The 17,798-nt window shown below is 43.5% G+C and overlaps 1 protein-coding gene across 3 annotated transcripts in view; it reads left to right on the top strand.

The window, feature by feature from the left end:
- Acmsd (aminocarboxymuconate semialdehyde decarboxylase) overlaps window positions 1–8,852 on the top strand; it is a 58,896-nt gene extending 50,044 nt beyond the window's left edge. For all 3 annotated transcript variants that reach the window (XM_045150281.1, XM_004668161.2, XM_012951079.2), the window contains 2 exons: window positions 4,552–4,650; window positions 8,502–8,852. In XM_045150281.1, the coding sequence (XP_045006216.1) occupies window positions 4,552–4,650; window positions 8,502–8,564 (162 nt within the window). In that variant the 3' untranslated portion in view covers window positions 8,565–8,852. The remainder of the gene's footprint in view (window positions 1–4,551; window positions 4,651–8,501) is intronic.
- The last annotated feature ends 8,946 nt before the right edge of the window (window positions 8,853–17,798 follow it).

Genomic DNA, 17,798 nt, shown 5'->3' with positions numbered 1-17,798 from the left:
ATCACTTACTATCTCCACATTAGAATAGAACAGGCCCCCTTTAAAGTGTACTTATGTCTGAGAAGGCCGTAATACTGGGAAAGGAAGAATTTCTGACTAGGGTCTATGGCCATACCACCCTGAACATGGCCCACCTCACCTGATCTTGGAAGCTTAGCAGTTCAGGCTCAATTAATACATGGATGAGAGAATTCCTGACTAGAAAATTTCTAGATTTCATTTTCATGTTAATGTGGCTGACAAGTGTAATATAAGCATGGGACTTTAAAATGATGTTGTATTTTGGAACTGTAAACAGCGTTAGTGAAAGGAGGTAGAAATGAACCTCTGTGAATACTGAGCAGACAGCTCGGGGCAAGATCAGCTGTTGGCACAGATGTGAGCACATATAACCCTGGGTCTGTGGATTTCTACAGCAGGTGGACCTGCTTAGATTCATATATTAATGAATAAAGAAATATGGAAATATTTTGTGAGTCTATCACAGCTTTCTAGACTTTATTAACAGATTATATTTTTATTCTCTCTCCCCTGTTTCCATTTCTTTGGGGCCCTCCTCTGTGGGGTTATGGGATTTACTATGGGGTCATGAAGATCTCGGTCAGTCCCAATGGGATAGTGGGGGACCGTGGCTCTAGGAATTCCCACCCACTCTGTGGCTCTTGAAATCTTTCTGTCCCCTCTTCCACAGTGTTCCCTGAGCCATGGCAGGCCTGTTGGCAGTCTGATTTAGTGTTGAGTTCTTTGTAGCCTCTGAATTTCTGCTTGCATAGGTTGTACTTAATCACCATGTCTGCCGCCATCCCCCTGGAGCTGGTTGTCAGGTCAGCAGTAAGAGCAGTGTTCATGGCACCACTTCCACTGCAGTTCTCCTGGGCCCTGGCAGATGTGAAGACGTGGCAAGTTTCATAGTGGGCAGTTGGTTATCATCTTGTCTTATAAATGGATCACAACTCTCTTCTATTTTCTCTGCCATCTGTAAAAGAAAGATGATTCTCCAAAAGTGAGAACAGCTTGGCTTAAAGGAGGCATGCAAAGTTATTTGAGAGATTTTTGGTGAGCAAGCCCACTCTTCTTCTCCAGAGAGCATGGGGTCTTCTCTCTGAAGTGAGTTTCCTGACCATGGGATTCTGACTTGGTTTCCTGTACCAGGTATGGGTTCTCTCCCACTGAGTGGGCCTCATGTCCCATCAGAGAATATCTGGTTACCTGCAGAGGCAGAATGCCACTATTGCAGAAGTGTGTACTTCTTGCCTGGCTGGTTGATTTCATAGTCTTCAGGGTGCCCTGCTTATTCATGTTGTTGGTGATTGTTTTCTCCCAGCAGCTCCCAAAGTGCTTTCCAGCACTATAGGAATTAGTCAGGAGGAAGCTAGCTTCCCTTTCAACTCCAGCATGGTAATTTGATGTCCTATGACGGCAGCCTGTGATGGCTTTAGCAATAGGGTCATACCTTTTAACTCTGGGAGGGAATCAAGTGTTTACCCTAGCCCTAAACTTCTAAATGTACTTTCTTATAGTATTTCATATAAATGTATTTCTATAGCCTAAAAGACTCTTATGTTTTTGTTGTCAAGCTCATATTTAGAGTATTTAAAGGACGAGTCACATCAGAAGTTCGTGTTTCATACATTCAAGCGTTTGTTCCTTCAGTACATCCACATTCATTAAAACAAATCTTGAATTGATAATAAAAAATATGTCCGAGCTATTCCAACATGTCAAAAGAAGAGGCCCCTTTAACTCTGGCAAAATTCCCAAACAGTGCCACCAGCTAAGGACCAAGTGTTCAAGCACATAAGCCTCTAAAGGAACATTCTGTATTTAAACCCCAACAGGAAGGCTGTGAAAACTAAATGAACTTTAAACACAAAGGGCTTAGGAAAAACATGCATGTAGTAAACCATCAATAACTATTAGATGTTGTCATTATTAGAGGTAGCTCACACTGGCTAAGCTAAGACATGGTAAGGGCAGGTTAAGGAGGTATCACACAGGTGCACAGATAATGGGAACAGAAATGGCAGGGGTGAATGCTACAGAGCTTCGTGTTCCAGGAGATGCTGGGATTGAGGGAGCGGGGAGACCTCAAGGTAACTCTGGAGGTCCTAGCTTGGGAAACGGAAGTGAAAAGTAGTACCATCAGCCAGAAGGACAAACAAGCTGAGGCTCATGTTCTGCCAGACAGTTATACTTCTTTTTTTTTTTTTGGTTTTTTGAGGTAGGGTCTCACTCTGGTCCAGGCTGACCTGGAATTAACTCTGTCATCTCAGGGTGACCTTGAACTCATGGCAATCCTCCTACCTCTGCCTCCCAAGTGCTGGGATTAAAGTTGTGCGCCACCACGCCCGGCTCCAGTTATACTTCTTATGGTTTGGATGTGACATGCCTCCCAGAAGGTTCATGAGTCTGACTGGATTATGAGGCCATCGCTCTTTCAACACATTAATTCACTGGTGAGTTTATATTGCATGGCCCATCAGGAGGTAGAGCCTAGTCAGTGAAAAGCATGTCCTAGGGTACTCTTTCTTTCTCCAAAAAAGTTTTAAAAAAAAGTTTATGTCTTCTTTTTTCAAAATAAACACTAATTTAGGACCAAGGGGTCATTGGGTCATGATGTCTCCAATCCATATACATATATTCTGAAAATGACCAAGCAACATAGCAAAATGTTAGTTAATCTGGGTGAAGGCTATACAGCATATCCCTGTGTTTCCTTGCAATATATCTGTTGGATTGAAAGTCTATCAAGATAAAAATGATATGCCAATTCAAATTGGACTTCAAGTGACATTCCAAGCAGGGGAATAGACCTAGTCAAGTAACTCACTTAAGAGTCTAGCACAAGGGGATGGAAGGATGGATTAGCAGTTAAGGTACTTGATTGCAAAGCCTAAGAACCCAGGTTCAATTCCCCAGTACCCATGTAAGCCAGATGCACAAGGAGGCATATGTGTCAGGATTTCATTTGCAGTAGCTGGAGGCCCTGGCAGGTGCTTTCTCTCCCTCTCTCTCTCTCTTACTTCTCTCTCTCTGTGTCTCACCCCCTTTCTCTGTCTCTCTCAAAAAAATAAACAAAATATTTTTTTAAGTCTGGTATAAAACAAGATCCCACACTTGGTTTTGGAAAACTCAAGCAAAATTAATAAAGGGATCATTTACAAAGGTTATAGGGACTGATACTGCTATTCAGGCTCAAATTTTTCCTTCCAACACTAATATGCCTTTGAAAATTCTAAGATCAGTTGTGTTGTATCATTTCAGTAATGGTAGACTTGGGCTGGAGAGATGCTTAGCAATTAAGACACTTGCCTGCAAAGCCAAAGGACCCGGGTTTGGTTCCCCAGGACCCACGTAAGCCAGATGCACAAGGGGCACATGTATCTGAGTCATTTGCAGTGGCTAGAGACCCTGGAGTGCCCATTCTCTCTCTCTCTCTCTTCCTCTCTCTCTCTCTTCCTCCTTCTTTGTCTTTTTCTCTCAAATAAATTAAAAAAAGAAAAGAAAAAGAATGGTAGACTCACCAGGAATGGTGGCATATGCCTTTAATCCCAGCACTCGAGAGGTAGAGGTAGGAGGAGCACCATGAGGTCAAGGCCACCCTGAGACTACATAGCAAATGCCAGGTCAGCCTGGGCTTGAGCACAACCCTACCTCGAGAAAGAAAGTAAGAAAGAAAGAGAGAGAGGGAGGGAGGGAGGGAGAAAGGGAGGGAGGGAAAAAGAAAGGAAGGAAGGAAGGAAGGAAGGAAGGAAGGAAGGAAGGAAGGAAGGAAGGAAGGAAGGAAGGAAGGGCAAGCAAGCAAGCATGGGTGGGAGGGGGCAGATAAAAAAGAATGGTAGATTCCATTCTTTCATCTGGATGTACATGTAAATATTCCTTGAATTTCAATATTCTTTGTTTCAGTTATTACGAGGGGGAAAAAAAGGATTAGGGAAGTGCTTCCCATACAAGTATGAAGACCTTAGTTCAATCCCTAGAACACACATAAAAATGTCTAGGTATGGTAGGATGCACTTGTAATCCCAGCCCTGGAGAAGCAGGGATAGGTGGATTCCTTATGCTCACTAGCCAGCCAGTCTAGCCTAACTAGAGGGCTCCAGAGCAGTGAGAGACCCTCTCTCCAAAACAAGGTGGACAGAGCCTGAGGAACACCACCAGCTCTGACCTCCACACACAAACAGAAGAGACCGGAAGCTGATTTGCAACTTTAGACCTAATAGTGACACCTGCTGGGAAACAGTGCAAATAAAATTTGAACCATAAAGTCCACTTTTTTTTTGTTTTTGTTTTTGTTAATGAGGAAGTTAAAAAAAAAATTAACCGTCCAGCACTCAGGAGGCAGAGGTAGGAGGATCACCTGTGAGTTCGAGGCCACCCTGAGACTCCATGGTGAATTCCAGGTCAGCCTGGACCAGAGTGAGACTCTACCTCAAAAAAAAAGAAAAGAAAAAAATTAACCAGGATAGTGTACATAATAAGAGAACAAAGTTTACAGGATACTCTTTGATGTTCTACAAATTTACAAACGAAACTATTTTTTCCTTTTAGGATAAAGTCATTTTGGGAACCGATTATCCATTTCCACTAGGTGAGCTGGAACCTGGGAGACTGATCGAGTCCATGGAAGAATTTAATGAGGAAACAAAGGTATACAGCCTTGATTTTGAGTCTGCTTCCTGAGTGACCTGCTCCCATTGGGTTTGGTGTCAGGTACCTTGACACGCAGAAGAGCCGTTACACTGAATGTTCCTAGAGCCTTAGTCCATCTTCACAGACAGCTGGATGACTAAAACACAGATGTATGAAACTGTCAAAAATAAAGGGAAAACTTTTTACAGGCCTAGGATGAAGCCCAGTGAGTAAAGTGCTTGTCAGGCATGGACAGAGCCCTGGATCTGATCCCCAACGCTGCACACAATGAGCCTGCTGATGCATGCCTGCAATCCAGCACTCAGGAGGCCGAGGCAGGAGGAATGCCACAAGCCTAAGGCCAGCCTGGTCTACATAGGAAGTTTTAAGCCAGGCCTGCAAGGGCCACATGAGACCCTGCTCCCCCCGCCCTTCCCTAAAAAAAAAGAGAACTACCATGTCAAAATTTGTAGAACTCTAGTTAGTTGTTATTTTGGATATTGAGACTGAAGTCTAACAAGGATCCAAGGACTTGGAACCCTCAGTATGTGTATCCACCCCACCCACTAAACCTGACCCTTACAATGGGTAACAATACTAAAACATACCAGAATGTACCACTAATAAGGATCCAGGATTTGGAACCCTCAGTATGTGGATCTATGCTGCCCCACTGGGACTGACTCTTCAAACGGGTAACAATAATAAAATGTAGCAGAATGCTACTTCTATCTCCTCTACACCCTTGGTGCTTGGGCCAAAATGAATTTCAGATGTCCTGTCCTCAGATGTCCTCTCCTTTGCCACTTCCTTCCTTTTTCACCCTTTGCAAACAGGTCTTTCCTAAGGGTTTCACTTCCAATCACTGCCAGAGATCTAGGATGGCTGAGAATGAAAAGGGAACATGTCAGCTCTCAATAAGTCTTGCAAAAGTCTTCCATCATGACTGTTTTGTACACTTAATGGCTTCCTTCTTGGATAGAATCCCAAAGCTTCCCTGAGCTCACCCTACCTTAAACTGTTAAAGACAGGGCCCAGCAAAGCTTCTCAACAGCCTTGAATTGCATGAAGCGATGCCAAGAACTCACTCTGATGAGACACAAGTTATTAAATGGGAAACTCAGAAGTTTCTTGATACCTTAAGGCACTAAAATCTTAACTTGTTAAATATTCATCTGTCAAAGTAAAAACTTCTGTAAGATTTTTTTTTTTAGTTTGGGGTGAGTTTATAATAAAGGTTGAGAATGAGAAATCTTTTATGATGTTAACCAAAATTAAACAGAAACCACCTTAACCCAAGCATTCTTAAACTCAAATGGAATAGTAACTATTTTATGATCCTCATAGTTTATTCCTATGTGCTTATCACTTTCAAATCTTAAAGAAATCTAGTATAAAAATGTTATGTTATTACAAGCCAGGTGTGGTGGCACATGCCTTTAATCCCAGTACTCAGGAGGCAGAGGTAGAAGGATCACTGAGAGTTCAAGGCCACCCTCAGACTACATAGTGAATTCCAGGTCAGCCTGAGCCAGAGTGACACTCTACCTCAAAAAAACAAAAAACAAAAATAAACAAAAAATGTCATATTATTACAAAATCACAATGACATTCTAGAGAAGGCTACTCACTATAACACTGCTAGCAGTAAATTGCTGAAAGCAGTAATGGCTAATAATATCCTATGTAATAATCCTATCATGACAATCATAAAAACATCCAAATAAAATTTTTTAAATATTTTTATTTATTTGCAAGGAGAGTGAGAGAGAGAGAACGGATATGAGCAGGTGACAGGGCCTCTAGCCACTGCAAACGAACACTAGACACGTGCCACTTTGTGCATCTGGCTCTATGTGGGTACTGGGAAATAAAACCCGGGTCATTAGGCTTTATAGGCAAGTGCCTTTTAAGACACTAAGTTTAAAAGGCAAGATGAAAAGCGAATTACATAATAAGTACACTTCTATTAATGAAAAAATATCTCTAGACATAAATGTATTTGCTTATATTGCATAGAATCTCTGGTATAATGAATAAAAAAAAACAAGAAGAAACCTGATCTGAGGCTAGCTATGACTCCACAGCAAGACCCTGTATCAAAAAAGGAAAAGAGGGCCAGGCGTGGTGGCACACGCCTTTAATTCCAGCACTTGGGAGGCAGAGGTAGGAGGATCGCCATGAGGTCGAGGCCACCCTGAGACTACATAGTGAATTCCAAGTCATCCTGGGCTAGAGCAAGACCCTACCTCAAAACACAAAGAAATTCATTTCTAAAGTGAAATAAAGGTATCAATTTTGCTCATTGTGATGAAAATTAGAAATGACAGATATTTCTGGAGTAGTTGCTTACTTTATAGCTATTGTGATATTAATAAAAGCACTCTCAAACATCACAAAAAAAAAGAAAGAAAGAAAGAAAAGAAAAAGAGAGGAGCAAGGAGGGAGGGAGAAGTTGATAACTCTCAGAAGAATAGGGTTTGGTGGCAGTTACAGAAAGATGGATCCTTTTTTTGGCCGGGTGTGGTGGCACACACACCTTTAATCCCAGCACTTGGGAGGCAGAGGTAGGAGGATCGCCGTGAGTTGGAGACCAGCCTGAGACTACCTAGTGAATTCCAGTTTAGCCTGGGCTAGAGTGAGACCCTACCTCAGGGGAAAAAAAAAAAAAAAACAAAAAACCCGGTGTGAGCCGGGCATGGTGGTGCACGCCTTTAATCCCAGCACTCGGGAAGCAGAGGTAGGAGGATCGCCATGAGTTCAAGGCCACCCTGAGACGACAGAGTGAATTCCAGGTCAGCCTGGACCAGAGTGAGACACTACCTCGAAAAACCAAAAAAAAAAAAAAAAAAGCCCAGTGTGGTGGCGCACACCTTTAATCCCAGCAGTCAGGAGGCAGAGGTAGGAGGATTGCCATGAGTTCGAGGCCACCCTAAGACAACATAGTGAATTCCAGGTCAGTCTGAGCTAGAGTGACACCCTACCTCGAAAGATCAAAGAAAAAAATGTATCCATTTTATACCTTTTTAAACTTGAACCTTAAGAAGATAAATACCCTAATGAAACTGGAGGCAATAAATCCTTTGATGAGTCCAATCCTAAAGTACATGAGAATATGTTCACCGTGAAAACATGGATGAGGAGAGTAAAACAGGTGCCAAATATTGAGTTAAGCTATGGGAGTCCTTCACTCATGAACTTGATGAACTATGTGGAACCTTCCATCTGTGTCACTTCTCATGCTCTGAACGAGCTTAGCTTTTATTCACAGCAATATGAAAAGCCAGGAGACACATAAATTACTTCCGGGTAGTTCCCAGCCATCATCCCACTGACTGATATTTGCTTCCAAATAGTTCTTAAGACCCTCTAGAGAAGCTGTTAAATGTTTCCAAAGATGGGCACGTCCCTAGGACAGAGCTCTTGCTCTTCTATAATCAAGTTTCAGATGTGGGCTTCACAGGGGGGTGAAGGAATGTTGAGTCAAAAGAACTTTAATCCCTTAAAAAGGAGGAGGGAGTTGGTAGGAGATGCACCATATAACCTGTTAAATTTTTCTCTCATTTTGGGGAGCTGCTTTAAAACAATGATGAAGGGGGAGGGTTAAAAAAAAGAAAAATGAAGCTGGGCGTGGTGGCTCAAGCCTTTAATCCCAGCACTCGGGAGGCAGAGGTAGGAGGATTGCTGTGAGTTCAAGGCCACCCTGAGATGACAGAGTTAATTCCAGGTCAGTCTGGACCAGAGTGAGACCCTACCTCGAAAAAAAAAAAGAAAGAAAGAAAACTATTGAAGATCTTCAATGAAATATTTTAAAGGTAAAGAATAATGCTTTAAAATAAAACATGTTTTTGTTTTGTTTTGTTTTTCAGGAAAAACTGAAAGCTGGTAATGCCCTGGTATTTTTGGGTCTTGAGAGAAGACAATTTGAATGACTGAACTAACAACAAAATCAAACTTTCAAGAGAATATTTTACTTTTGTCTTTAAGTTTGTAACACACATTACTAAAATTCTCTCTTGAATTATTTTACCCTGAAATAGAAGATCCTCAAATACTCAAAATTACTCCTTACAAAGATGACTCAGGGGCTGGATCGATGGCTTAGTGGTAAAGCGCTTGCCTGTGAAGCCTAAGGATTCCGGTTCAAGGCTCAGTTCCCCAGGACCCACATTAGCCAGATGCACAAGGGGACACAAGCGTCTGAAGTTCGTTTTTAGTGGCTGGAGGCCCTGAAGCTCCCATTCTCTCTCTTTCTCTTTCTCCCTCCCTCCCTCTTTCTCTCTTTTATCTGTCACTCTCAAATAAATAAATAAAAATAAACAAAAAAGATGACTCAGCAGTGTCTTCATTCTGAAAAGCAAAGCAATTTGTCACACCATAACCATTTTCCCAGCTCCTTTATTTTTCAAATATTTTTATTTGTTTATAAGCAGAAAGAGGGAGAGGAGAGAGACAGAGAGAATGTGTGCACCAGAGCCTCCAGCCACTGCAAACCAACTCCAGATACATGCGCCACTCTGTGCATCTGGCTTACGTGGGTCCTGGAGAATCATTAGGTCATTTGGGTCTGCAGCCATGTACCTTAACTGCTGAGCGATCTCTCCACCCCTCCTCCGGTTCCTTTTTAATTAATTTGAAAGAGATCAAGAGCTAAAGAATCAGGGCCGGGCATGGTGGCCCATGCCTTTAATCCCAGGATTGCCATGAGTTCAAAGCCACCCTAAGAAGACATAGTGAATTCCAGGTCAGTCTGAGCTAGAGTGAGACCCTACCTTGACAAAAAAAAAAAAAAAAAAAAAAAAAAAAAAGCTGAAATATCATTAATGATTTAAAGAGAAGCCAACACCAGATTTATTCTAGGGAGCTCAAGTATGTTCTCCATTTTGATAAAGGATAAGGAAAATGGGCCCACATAACCTGTTTTCCCCACTTTAAACACCTTTCATTAGCCCAGAAGTTCAGTGAGAATCCCTTCACCTCCACAAAATAAGTGCAGTACATCCATCACCTCACAGAGCTTTCAACCCAACTAAGAAAGCAAGACACACCATGGAATAATTGCTGAGAAATACATGAAGTTCAAAGGAGTTTCAGTAAAAAGAATTCATTTTGGTCTTGAACAGTTGAGCAGATCTTCACAGAGGTTGGAACTTGAACTGGGTCTAGGGGAGTTTGGATAAGGCACGTTTTTAAGGAAAAGGATGAGAAATAGGAAGGCAAAACTGTTGGAACTTAGCTATGACTTCAGAATTGATAGAACCTATGCATCTTAAAGAAAAGGTTCAGGGGCTGGAGAGATGGCTTGGTGGTTAAGCGCTTGCCTGTCAAGCCTAAGGACCCCGGTTCGAGGTTCGATTCCCCAGGACCCATGTTAGCCAGATGCACAAGGGGCGCACAAGTCTGGAGTTCCTTTGTCATGGCTAGAGGCCCTGGTGTGCCCATTCTCTATCTATCTATCTGCCTCTTTTTCTGTCTGTTGCTCTCAAATAAATAAACAAATAAAAGAAAAGGTTCAGTCTGTAAGTTTGACCTTTTTTTACTATTATTTATTTGCAAGCAGAGAGCAGGAGAGAAATGGGAGCACCAGGCCCCCTGGCCACCTCAGTCATACTCCAGATGCATGCGCCACTTTGTGCATCTGGTTTTATGTGGGTACTGAGGAAATGAACCTGAGTAGTTAGGTTTTGCAGGCAAGTGCCTTAACCGCTGAGCCATCTCTCCAGCCCTAAGTTTGACTTTTACCAGAAGCTTTTTTTTTTTTTTTTTTTAGAGAGAGAGAGTGAGAGACAGACGGAGAGAAAGAATTGGCCTGCCAGGGCCTCAGCCAGTGCAATCAAACTCCAGGTGCTTCTGCCACCTAGTGGCCATGTGCAACCTTGTGCTTACCTCACCTTTGTGCATCTGGCTTACATGGGATCTAGACAGAGATCAAAAGCGGGTCCTCAGGTTTTGCAGGCAACCACCTTAACCACTAAACCATCTCTCCAGCCCACCAGAAGCTCTTTTAATTTAAAATGGTGAGTGGGATATAGAGCATTAGCTCTGGAGTCTGAGTAAGTGACATGTTATATTGTTTGTTCCTTCTCTGCATCTCTGGGAGAATTGTCTACTCCTTTTCAAATATTCCATATTTGAGCACTTTGCACACTGTTTTTATTAGTTACTTCTGCATTACTATGACCAAAAGACATCAGGAGCCTGCAGGGAGTTTTGGTCCACTGGGGTGGACATGCAGAGCCCAGCAGAGCAGTGCTCCTCATGGCAGCACAGCAGAACAGAGCTGCCTGGAGCACCAGGCTCTCCTTTGTTTGCTACCTGGGTCCTAGCTCATGCTAACCCACGTTGTCCAGGGAAGGCCATTCTCTCTTAGCCCGTTCTGAAAAGACCCTCAGTGGCATACCCATAGGCATGCTCTGCTAATCTCCTAAGCCCTTCTTAAAATATATATATGTATGTATATATATATATTTGAGAGAGAGAGACAGAGAAAGAGGCAGAGGTTGAGAGACAGAGACAAAGAGAGAATGGGTGCATCAGGGCCTCCAGCCACTGCAAACGAACTCCAGACACATGTGCCACCTTGTGCACATTGCTTACGTGGGTTCTGGGGAATCAAAGCTGGGTCCTTTGGCTTTGCAGGCAAGTGCCTTAACCACTAAGCCATCTCTCCAGCTCTCCTAGGTCCTTCTTAATCCAGTCAGAGTGACAATTGATTAGTCATAACAAGCCCACCCCTTGTCAACCTGATACCCGAACACACATCCTTAAACCTTAAGTCCACCCTCGGCCCCCCTAAAAGGCTCATATTGATCTTATAATGCAAAATGCATTAGGTCCAACTAAGAGTCCCTAGATTAGTCAAACCTGTCAACTTGATGGGAGTTAGAATCACCATGGAAACACACCTCTGGGTGTGTGTGCTGCAGTGTTTCCAGGTTTAACTGAACAAGGAAAATCCACCCAAAATGTGGGAGGCGGGATCCAGTGGGCTAGAATCCTGAAATGAATTAAAAGAAGTTGAGCACCAGCGTATGTGTCTGCTTCCTGACCCCTGCCACCATGCCTTCCCCACCCTCATGGACTCCACACTGGAAGCCAAGATTCCCTACCCTCAAGTTGCTTCTTGTCCGGAATTTTGTCACAGCAAAAAAAGTAACTAATATGGTCCCTACAGCTTTAAATAGTTCCATTATTGGTCACAAGTTTAAGCCAACATTCCAAACCAAACTCTAAACTGTGAACCCCTATAAAATCACAAGTTCCAGTCATCAGATAGAATGGCCTAGGGGGAACATTTCCAACGTGAAAAATCAAGAAAGGATATGCCCAAGCCAAGACTGAAGTCCAGCAGGGAAAATCTTGTAGCTGCATGTCTGGCATCTAGAGCCCAGCATGAGGTGAGCTCCAACAGGCCTAAGCAGCCAAGCCCCTGTGGCCTTGCCACTTGGAAGCTCCTTCTTGGGCCGGTTCCATTCATTGCCAGAAGCTTTCTTGGCTTTCCAGTAAGTACCCTGCGTCTCCCGTGCACCTTAGGCCTCACCCGCACAGCTTCATGCACGGCCATCAGGGACTGCCTGCAAGGACTCCAGTTCTGCTCCACACTGCCTGGCCGTCCAGGGCTTCCTCAGCAATCGGGGTGGACACTTCCAGGACCCCATAATTGGTGCATTTTGCATACCTCAAAAACCAGTACCAAAAAGATGAAACTAGATCTTCCACTTGATACTGTTATGCCACTCTTAGACAAACACCCTAAAGACCCCTCTATCCATTACAGACACTGGCTCAGCCATATTTGGCACTGGTCTAGTCACAAGAGCTAGGAAATGGGATCAGCCAAGGTACCCATCGACTGATGAATGGAAAATAAAGATGTGGTACATATACACAATGGAATTCACTCAGTGGTAATAAATGAAATATGAAATTTTCAGGAAATGGATGAAGTTAGAAAAATTGTGTTTTTTTAAAATATATTTATTTATTTGTAAGCAGAGAGAGAAGAGAGATAGTCAGAGAGAATGAGAATGGGCACACCAGGGCCTCTAGCCACTGCAAACTCCAGACATATGTGCCCCCTTGTGCATCTGGCTTACATGGGTACTAGGGAATTAAACCTGTGTCCTTAGGCTTCCCAGGTAAGCACCTTAACCGCTAAGCCATCACTCCAGCAGTTTAGGCTAAAACAAAGTAAAATGGAGTACATTGTTAGGATGGCCTGACTACAGAAATTATTGTAATTATTGATATGCAAAGTCCTACATCTTGTTTGTCCACTTACCCCTCCCTTTAGCTATGAAAACTATAAAATGAAAAAGATATCTCAGCTGGGGGGCAAAGCTTCTTTGGAGGGCTACCTCACTCAACCTTTCCCCCCACCACCCCCTGTTATAAACTCCTCTGCTTTCACACATTCTGGCCTTTGAGTGATCTTCCCAGACAATTTCTACAACAACAGTGATGGAAAGTCCTGTGATAGTCACTGGAGTACAACAGTCAACAATAGCATGAATAAGCAGGGCACCCTGCAGACTATGAAATGAGCCAGCCAGACAAGAAGTACACACTTGTGCAATAGAGGCACGCAACCTCTGAGGGTAACCAACTGTTCTCTGATTGGACATGAGGCTGCTCAGTGAGAGAGAATTCATATCTGGTACTGGAAACCAAATCAGAATCAGAATCCCACAGTTAGTAAACTTAGAATTCAGAGAAAAAAATCTCACTGTTCTCTGGAAAAGAGTGGGCTTGCTCACCAAAAAAAAAAAAAAAAACCAAACAAACAAAAAAAGAAACCCTCAAATAACTCTGCATCCTTTCCTTTTTTATTATTTATTTATTTTAGAGAGTGAAACAGAGAGAGAATTGGCACACCAGGGCCCCAGCCACTGAAATTGAACTCCAGATGCTTCTGCCACCTCATGGGCATGTGCGACTTTGTGCTTGCCTCGCCTTTGTGCATCTGGCTAACGTGGGATCTGGAGAGTAGAACATGAGTCCTTAGGCTTTGCAAGCAAGCTTAACCACTAAGCCATCTGTGGTAGTTTAATTACACGGCCCCCAATATACCCAGTGTTATTACTTTGTAGTTTGCACGTGCAGCCACCTGGCTGGAGGCAATTTCACTAGATGGATCTGAAGGTTTGGTGGTGGGTTTAAGATTTCAATCTAAAGATATACAAAGTGTGCTAACTGGAGTTCCTAAAGTGTGCTATGCTGTGTGGCTTTTGGCTGTGCTTTTCTCTCTGCTTAGACACATGAAGGCAGGACAGCTTCTTCTGCCATTTATGCAACATCCCCTGGATCTGTAAGCTTCAGTAAAAATCCCTTCCCTTCCTCCATAACTATGCCTTGTCTGAAAGTTCATCTCAGTGAACCTTAAGCTGTCTATTACACTGTTGGGAGCTATGAACCAAACCTCGGCCATGTTGACAGAAACTGCCATATAGCAAGTTAAGTTTCTATTTCCTCATCTAATGATCTATTACCAGAAATAAAGGAGCCCTTACGCCTGGGAGACAGCCTCTCCTGGTGCTGCCGGTAATTGATGAAAAAACAAAGACATTACATTTAGCCAGTAACCCTGTGATCTCTGGCCTGATTATGACTCCTTCCCCCTACAACCCTATAAAAACCTATGTGTAAAAATAAACTTCGAGACCTTGACAAATACCTAGCTTGGTCTCCTTCTTGTGTCTGTTTGCCTCCCCCCATTCAGGTTAGCTTCTCCTTGTTCAACTCCCCGCTGGCCGGGACAAGTGGCGTCCAAATGTGAGGCCCGAGGTACAAAGAAAAACCTGAACGTCACTCGAGTGGACAGCTGTCCCTGCCATTGGATCGCCACCCCACTAGGGGGGGTGAGTGAAGATCCGCATAGAGGTCACTGCAGGCAGTCCGTGCCTATAATAGAGACCCACACCATGATCACCACAGAAAGCCCACCTGTGATACATACTGCTAAGGTAAGATAAGCGACGAAGTTTAGGCAATTAAAGACTATTCAGTCAATTTGCAAGACACAAGAATTGCGGGGTTTCTTTTTGCACTTCTTTTCCTCCTTTTACTTTCGGTTGGCACCATCGTGTGGAATTGCAACATAGCGACAGGGCAACTGAAGCCTCTTGGCCAGGGCTACCCTCTGGCATTGGCTGAAGGCCCCTAGCTCCCCGTGTGAGTCCCAACAGCCCGTTTGGGCGTTGGAAAGACCTCCTATCTAGCCTCTCTTTCTATCAACAAAACTGGGTACATAACAGCCAGTAAATGCTCTTAGAGCAGCTGCCAGTCCTTAAAATTGCGGTCAGGCTTGTGCCAAGTTCACTGGGGAATCTCCCGTGCCGGTTCTCCAAAGGGGAATGTTGCCCTTTGGTCTTGCCGTTGCTCCTCTTTCCTTTTCTATCATGGGACAGTCCCTAAGTAAGCAGGGACTTTTTATCCGGAGACTTAAAGACTCCCTCAAGACTCGTGGGGCAAAAGTTAAGAAAAAAGATTTTGTTCATTTTTTCCTCTTCTTAGAAGATTTATGTCCATGGTTTCCCCAGGAAGGTACCATTGATGAAAAAAGATGGGGGAGAGTGGGAGATTGTTTAAAAGATTATAGGATTTTTGGCCCTGAAAAACTCCCAGTTCAAATCTTCTCACACTGGAATTTAATAAATGACATACTTCAAGTTCACTGGTGTCAACCAGATGTTTCAAACATTGTTCGGGATGGAGAATTCTTTCTTAAAAATAACCTTAAGCCTAGCCAAATCCCTCCCATTCATGAACTAACTTCCAGCCATCAGGATCCCCCAGCGGCTACTGCTGCTGCAGCAGCTCCCTCCCCTGAGCCGCCCCACCCTCCAGGCAGGCATCGCGGTGGCGGCTCCCAGGCAAAGGCGCTAGGCAAGACAAATGATCCCCCTTGTGGTGCCCCTCTGTCATGCCTGAGGATGACCCACCTGCCCTTAAATCCATTTATCCTATTCTCTCCAAATCTGCAGTGACCCCTCCCCCTAATACCCCTCTTTTCCTAGATGAGGAATCAGAGATAGAGGGTGAGGCTGCCATGTATCACAACCCTGACTGGCCCCCTCCCACAGCCCCCATAGCAGACCCTTCACCTTACCTTCACATGCCTAAGTCACATCACTTCTGTGCCCTTGTAACTCTTGATTGTGATTTAGAAGCAGTGACTCAACAGGCAACCCGCCAACTTTCCTGGGAAGCCCAATCACTAAAAACTCTCCTTGCAGTTAAAAAAGAAAAGGCCACTTTACTTAAACAACTCCATGACTTATACCTAGAAATCCGCTCTCCCTCTCCTGCCCCTGTACAGCACATAAAAGCTAAAATCAAACAACCTAAGACTGTTCATGCGTTTCCAATAACACACGCCCAAGTGAAAGCAGGAGCAAATTCTTTAACCCGGTCACCACCTTAGTCAAGGGGGGGGGAGGTACAGATTCAGGGGAGGAAGGCTCTGAAGGAGATAAGCACTCTAAACAATCCACTGATTCAGATGATGATAGTGAGCCAGACAGGAACAAAAGAATTGTTATTAAGCCCCAGCAGTATCAAGGATACTTTAAAATTTAAGCATATCAAGGAATTAAAGTGCTGTTTCCTCTTATGGACCTACTGCTCCCTTTACCATGACCCTACTAGAGGCCCTTAGTGATAATTGGCGGTCAGTAAATGATTGGAAAATGCTAGCAAAGTCCGTCCTGACATGAGGGGACTTTCTCCTGTGGCCCAGGCTAAAACAGCTCATTCTGTACATCACTTTAATGCTCAAACCTTGCATCTTCTTTTTAAAATAACTAGGAAACAAGCTCGCCAGATAGTCAAACAATGCACAAACTGTGTCACCCTCCTACCCATTCCCCACTTAGGCATGAATCCTAAAGGTTTAATTCCCAATGAGATCTGGCAAATGGATGTAACACATGTTCCCTCATTTGGTAATCTTAAGTACCTCCATGTTACTGTGGATACCTTTAGTGGATTCATTTTTGCCAGCCTCCATGCTGGAGAAGCTTCACAAAATGTCATTGCTCGTGTACTCAATTGCCTTGGTGTCATGGGAAAGCCCCAAATTATTAAAACCAATAATGGTCCTGGATATACTGGAAATAAATTCCAAAATTTCTGTCATCAATTACAAATTAGACATATTACAGGCATACTACACAATCCTCAGGGTCAAGGAATTGTTGAGCGAGCCCATCAAACTATTAAACATACCCTCCAAAAGTTAAAAATGGGGGATTTATATCCCATAAAAGGCTCCCCCCAAAACATTCTTCATCATGCTTTGTTTGTCTTAAACTTTTTAACCCTTGATACTCAGGGAAATTCAGCTGCTGATCGCTTTTGGCACACAAACACAGAAAACACCTTTGCCAAAGCCATGTGGAAAGATTCTTTAACCTTAAAATGGACTGGCCCAGACCCAGTACTCATTTGGAGCTGAGGATCAGTATGCTTGTTTGACATCAAAGAAAATACTGTGAGATGGCTGCCAGAGAGACTTGTAAAACAGGCTGATGATCCTCCAATGACATCTTACATATCCAGGGAAGAAACACTTCCCTGAGAAACTCCTTTTTTCCTAACAGGACAAAGCTGGAAGGACCTCTACTTATTTTAATCCTCCTACTCACAATCAGACCTATTATTATAAATAAAATCATGTGTTTTATACGTCAACAGATTGATGCTATTAAGATGCAGCCTTTACAGATTCATTATCACAGACTGGAGCTGGCGGATCGAGGCATTGCCACTGAAGACCTACCACCTGCAGTTGTCACTCTCCCTTGATCTTACATTCTGCACTCATTTGCTATACTATATACATTGTGCACTCATTTACTATACTGCTGTCCTCTACACCTCTGCTATTGCTGCAGTCTACCTGTCATGGCCAAATAGCTACCCCTCCTAAGGGAGCTGCATAGGATTCAGACCTATGCATATCAACACACAATAAAGTGAGTGCGATATGGGCACCAACATGGGTGCAAGGCAAAGCACCACAAGGGAAGGTCCCTATCTGACTGCTTCTGAATTCCCTGAGAGAAAAACCCAACTCACATGGAGGTTGGTACCATAACTGTTATCACTAAGGCCATGTCTCACTCTCTGGCCACATAGGCCCTGCCTCCCCTCCTCAAAAGGTACCA

The sequence above is a fragment of the Jaculus jaculus genome, chromosome 5, assembly GCF_020740685.1.
Source record: "Jaculus jaculus isolate mJacJac1 chromosome 5, mJacJac1.mat.Y.cur, whole genome shotgun sequence".
Taxonomy (NCBI): Eukaryota; Metazoa; Chordata; class Mammalia; order Rodentia; family Dipodidae; genus Jaculus; species Jaculus jaculus.
The sequence above is the reverse complement of the archived record's forward strand: the minus strand, read 5'-3'. Positions and strand labels throughout refer to the sequence as shown.